Below are 5401 nucleotides of genomic sequence, written 5' to 3'. Positions count from 1 at the left end.
CTCACAATGTATCAACAGCTACCTTTGAAATCTGGTAATGGGTAGCTGGTGTGTCAGAATGGAGCCTCACTGCACATGCCTTCATTCATGCATAAATGGCCTTCTGGGTCATCACCAAATACTTAAAGTAATGGTGGTTTTTGATATGCAGCATGGAGCATACTGTTCCTCAACAAGCCACAGATCAATTGCAGTCACATATTTTGTTTCTTGATAAAAGAAAGCAACACAAACTTAGAAAAAATTATATATTTAAAATTGTTTATTTGTGAAGGTGTGATTTGTATGCTCGTATATAAACAGGGTACTAGATAGTAAAATAGGTATCCCCTATATAAGAAAAGCAAAAATGATGTTTGAATGGAATAATATGTTTTTAGTAGACCAAAGGAAGTTACAACCTTTAGTGAATTTCTCATATAAAAAATAGACCTTCTCTTACTTGGGATATTTAATAATAGTGTTGTCTAGAATTTTCTTGTGCGATTATAAATGCAGGAAGAGTGACCATATTTTCAGAACAAAAACATTTATAATAAAAACTTAGTATTTGTGGGCCGGGTAAAATTCATGGACACTCAACAACTGGTGTTAGTAACGAAGCACTTGAGAATTCTATGTCTCCTGTATTGCAAGTTTTTTTAATCCTTTCAAGTTTATTTTCATCAGATGAAGCAGTAATAATGCACATATAATAGAAATATGCAAAGAGGCAAAAGTGCAATATCAGTATCAAGATAAATATTCCATTTTACGGAGCAAACACAATGGCTGCTTCTTAAAATTTAGCACTGTAGATCTGATGAATATGGTGTTTAAGTGGATGACAGTTTAATCAAACTGATGCAGAAAGACTGCACAAAAACACTACAAATTTCCCATTCCCGGTTTTTACTATATCACTGAAAAACCTCTGATGAAACTCCTTTCCCCTAAATTCCATTAATCCACATGCTCAGAGAATCTTAATAGTCTCCCCTAAGATAACTGATACTTATCAAAATCTTCCTGCATTAAACCAATTCACTGGTCTGATGCAACTTCTTTAAATACTTGCTTATGACCATCTTTGCAATGTGAAAGCACGCCATGATACCTAACCAACTCAAAACTAACATGCAATCACTTGCCAACAGGGCAATGCAAAAGCTGTGCTGGCTCAGACTGCCATGCATTAACATCACTGTTGCTTCATCTTATACTATATTACCCTTTTCACTATCATTCCTTAAATGCAGAACTTTAAAAGAAATCTCAAATCAATATCCTTATATATTTCAAGAAACCTGACAAATGTAAATAAATCCAAAGCATTCAGGTCTAGGGGAATGTCTTTTTATGCTGTATTTCTGAATTGATCAATGTCTGACAACACACTTTACATTTGTCAGGGTTTATTTTCACATATCAGTCTTAAAAACCTAATAAAGATCTCAAATGGGCTGCAACATTAAGACTTTAATGGAAATAAAAATTACAAAAAATTATAACCCACATCTACAGCAGAAATTCATCTCAGTGCATACCCTAAGAACTAGTTTACAGGTAACTGAGAGCTAACTTGGGCAGCAGAATGGTATATTAAAAGCTATTCTCTATCACACATTTGCTATCATGCAATGAGCAAGATATAATCTTTGAAACATACAAGATTCAATGAACTAGTTTCATGTGGCCCTGCCAATAAATGTTACATTTGCACAGTAATCTCTTGCATCTTTATCAGCTTTTAACTATTCATGAATGATCCATTGGCTCAGTTGTATTAGTGATTTCTGCATCTTGACTATCCATCTCTTCAGGCTCTCCAACAGAATTTCCTTTTTGCGCTTTTGATCTTGTAGGAAATGTTCCTTCCACTGCTTTTGACATGTTAGTATCCGTTTCTGCATTCAGATGTCCACTGCCACTTGAAAATGATTCAGACAAACTAGTCTGAGGGCTTCTAGTTTTAGCAGAAGAACTCGCCACCTCCAGTTTCCTTTGTGAGAAATCATGTGCTGATGACTGCTCTGCATTCTGATCCCGCAAGTGTCTGTCCATCGAAGCCTGAATGGAAGAAACCATTTCCTGCAATTTTTTTCGCTGTGCCTCAATCAAATTAGGGTCAAGCTGCCTGCTGTCTCTCATTGTTCCTACTCCAGGAGCTATCCGTATAAGCTCACTATTAACAGAAGGCTCAGATTTAGCAGAACTAGGACTGAAGTCTGTGCCTGTACTCTGTTTTCTTGTAAGTGGACTTTCCCTTGCTGCTCTTTGATGAAGATGTTGATTTCCAGCTGCAGTTCCCAGAGAATGGCCTTTGCCTTGAAATGCAGTTACATTATGAAGTTGCTCTGATTTCTTTTTAACTACTCCCCCACTACCAAGTTTTAGAAGCCCATGTGAAGGACTTGCTTCCCTGCTCCTTGAAGAAGCTTCTGCTCGTACTTGGTTCAGTGCCTCCTTAACCAAGTCTTCCACATCAGCACCCACGGGGAAATGCCCGGCGGCATCCACACAAAGTTCCAATCTATCTTCTGCAGCATTGTACACAAAGGTCTTACCAGGCAAGTGTGGAAAAGTACAATGCTTCCCATCAGCCAGGCCTAAGGAAGAAAAAGGGAAAAAAATCTTAAATTACCAATAACAGCAGTTAATAAAACCCACTAATGCTATAATTCAAGGTAAGAGAATAAACCAGCAGTTATTGAATTATTCAGGGCTACCGCATGAGAAATTAAATTCCTGAAAGTCAAATGTCAATTTATCTAAATGCAGACTGAGAAGCAAAGAGGCAGACCTTCCAGGGCAAGGAATCCCATAACTTGTGAATCTATTTATATTCGGGAAAAGTATATACCACCTCACCAATAACCTCCTTAAGATGGCTTACAATAAATTAAAGAAGCCATTAAAAACAAGGAAACATCATCAGAACAGCCAGGTCATACCAGCATAATATACATTAAGCAATCTAAAGTGATGTAGATCCTCAGGCTAGAAGAAGGCCACAAGAACTTTAAAAGATTAAAAACCTTAGTTAAAAACCTGGTAAAAAATATTTTGGCCTGGCAAAGTAATGTAGGTTCCAGGTGAGTAATATAGGTTCCAGGTGAGCCGAGCCTCAAGGAACCAGCCTCAGGCAGCTTAAAAAAAAGGAATAATAAAAACATAAAACATCATAAAAGTTATTCAAACCCAGCACTCAAAAACACAGCCAGAACATAAAACAACATTAAACATGGAGCAGCATCAAAAGAGTTTTAAACAACTCTCAGGCTAAAATCAGACTATAAAAGGCCATTTAAAAACCCTTAATTAAAATCCTGGGCAAACAGAAACATTTTGGCCTGGCACCGAAAAGAAAGTAGTGTAGGCTCCAAGTGAGCCTCAAGAGGGATGGGCATTCCACAGGCGAGGTACCATCACTGAAAAAACCCAATCTCTGGTCACCAATTGCCTTACCTCTGTATGCTGGGGCACAGACAGCAAGGATTCAAAAAAGGATCTTAACTGGACAACATGAGTGGAGGCAGTCCTTCAAGTACCCTTAGCCATTTAGGGCTTTAAAATGTAAGAACCAGCACTTTGAATTGTGCCCAGAAACAAAAAGAAGAAGAGAGAAGAGATTGGATTTACACCCCACCCTTCACTACCCAAAGGAGTCTCAGAGCGGCTTACAAACTCCTTTCCCTTCCCCTCCCCACAACAGACACCCTGTGAGGTAGGTGGGTCTGAGAGAACTCTGACAGAAACTGCTCTTTTTAAAGAACAGCTGTGCCAGAATTATGGCTTGCCCAAGGTCATCCAGCCAGGTGCAAGTGGAGGAGTGGGGAATCAAACCCAGTTCTCCAGGATTAGAGTCCGCACACTTAACCACTACACCAAACTGGCAGCCACTGCAGATCTTTCAGCACAGGGATGATATGATCCCTGTATCCAGCCCCTGACAATAACCTGGCTGTCATATTTTGGACCAAACAGTTTCCAAAGGCAGTCCCATGTAAAGTGTTTTACAGTAGTCTAACCTGGACGTGAGCAGAGCATGCAGCACTATGGCAAATCAAAAATACATTATCCTGTAGTGCTTTTCGGCTCACAGAGATCTTCAACAAAACATCAGAAAATGCAACAGAATTATTACAGTATAATCAGATACCTTATTTGGGGTCATCAAACATCACTACACAAACATAATCTGCAAACCACAATTTCCTCATGATGATAATGAGCATGAAATTTCCAAGCTTTCAATCACACTCTACAAGTATGATAATCTACATTTACGTCCATCTCAAACAGAGACAGGTCATGGCATCAGAATAAAGCTGTACAGGTGCAACCATGGTCTAGAATTTCAGTTTGTAGGCAAGAAATAAACCCCAAATTATTAAAAGCTCCTGAATTTAGAAGTTACAACAAATTGTAGTCATATTGAAGACTTTGTGAACCAGGAAGTCTCCAGTCTCAGTGCAAAGGGAGGATGAGAGGGTGCAGGAACTTTCAGGCTCATTCATATCAAAAACAGATTATAGTTTGTGATATATTAACACAGCCTGAATTTAACCACTAATGCATGCTCTCCTGACTTACAACAAACATAACAACACAAACAATGTTTGAGATTGGCAAACAACTCTGTACAGTCATGTACAATGCCTTGAGTTCTGTGATGGAAGAAGAGTAGGATATAAATGTAATAAATAATAGCTCTCAATAATCACAAATGGAAGAATGTGCAAACTAGCATTAATTTGCATTTCAAGTTTTAAAATCTTGTTATAATATTGTACTTAATAACTATAATGGGGCCTGGGAAAAGCTTCTTAGGTGGAACACAAATCTTGGAAAAATACAGGGCTATTTTTGGCATTCCGGCTGTGTTCCTGCTTGGCCACACCCCCTGCTCCCAACAGCCAATCGGGGGGGGTGAAGGAGGGGGTGGCGGGGCCCTTTCCCGCCAGCTCCGTGCACTTAAAGGGGCTCCATTTAAGTGCACAGAGCCAGGAGGACTCACATGCCCATTCTCCGACCGGAGAACAGGTGTGCGAGGCCCTTTCCCACCGTGCACGAAGCTGGGAGGCCTCACACGCCCGATCTCCGGTCGGAGAACGGGAACGTGGGGCCCTTTCCCACCGGCTCCATGCACTTAAAGGGGCTCCCTTTACGTGCACAGAGCCAGGAGGCCTTACACGCCCGATCTCTGGTCAAAGAATGGGCATGTGGGGCCATTTCCCTCCAGCTCCGTGTATTTAAAGGGAGCCCCTTTAAGTGCATGGAGCCAGGAGGTGACCTGCAGCCACCCCTCTCCCTCCTCTCTCTCAAAGGGGTGGGTGGGCCGCGGGCGCGGGGCCTTGATGGGGGGAAGCCTCCCTTTATACTCATCACTTTGCCCTCTTTCTTACCTTCTTTCTCTCTT

General features: G+C 40.5%; 1 protein-coding gene across 1 annotated transcript in view; it reads right to left on the bottom strand.

Annotated features, from left to right (window-relative positions):
• Nucleotides 1-366: 366 nt before the first annotated feature.
• VCPIP1 (valosin containing protein (p97)/p47 complex interacting protein 1) overlaps nucleotides 367-5401 on the bottom strand; it is a 15167-nt gene continuing 10132 nt past the window's right edge. Inside the window, exon 3 of the mRNA XM_015409151.1 lies at nucleotides 367-2588. Coding sequence (XP_015264637.1) covers nucleotides 1738-2588 — 851 coding nt within the window. The 3' untranslated portion in view covers nucleotides 367-1737. The remainder of the gene's footprint in view (nucleotides 2589-5401) is intronic.

The sequence above is a fragment of the Gekko japonicus genome, unplaced genomic scaffold, assembly GCF_001447785.1.
Source record: "Gekko japonicus isolate JY-2015 unplaced genomic scaffold, Gekko_japonicus_V1.1 scaffold88, whole genome shotgun sequence".
In the NCBI taxonomy this organism is placed as follows: Eukaryota; Metazoa; Chordata; class Lepidosauria; order Squamata; family Gekkonidae; genus Gekko; species Gekko japonicus.
Note: the sequence above shows the minus strand (reverse complement) of the source record. Positions and strands in the feature narration are given on the sequence as shown.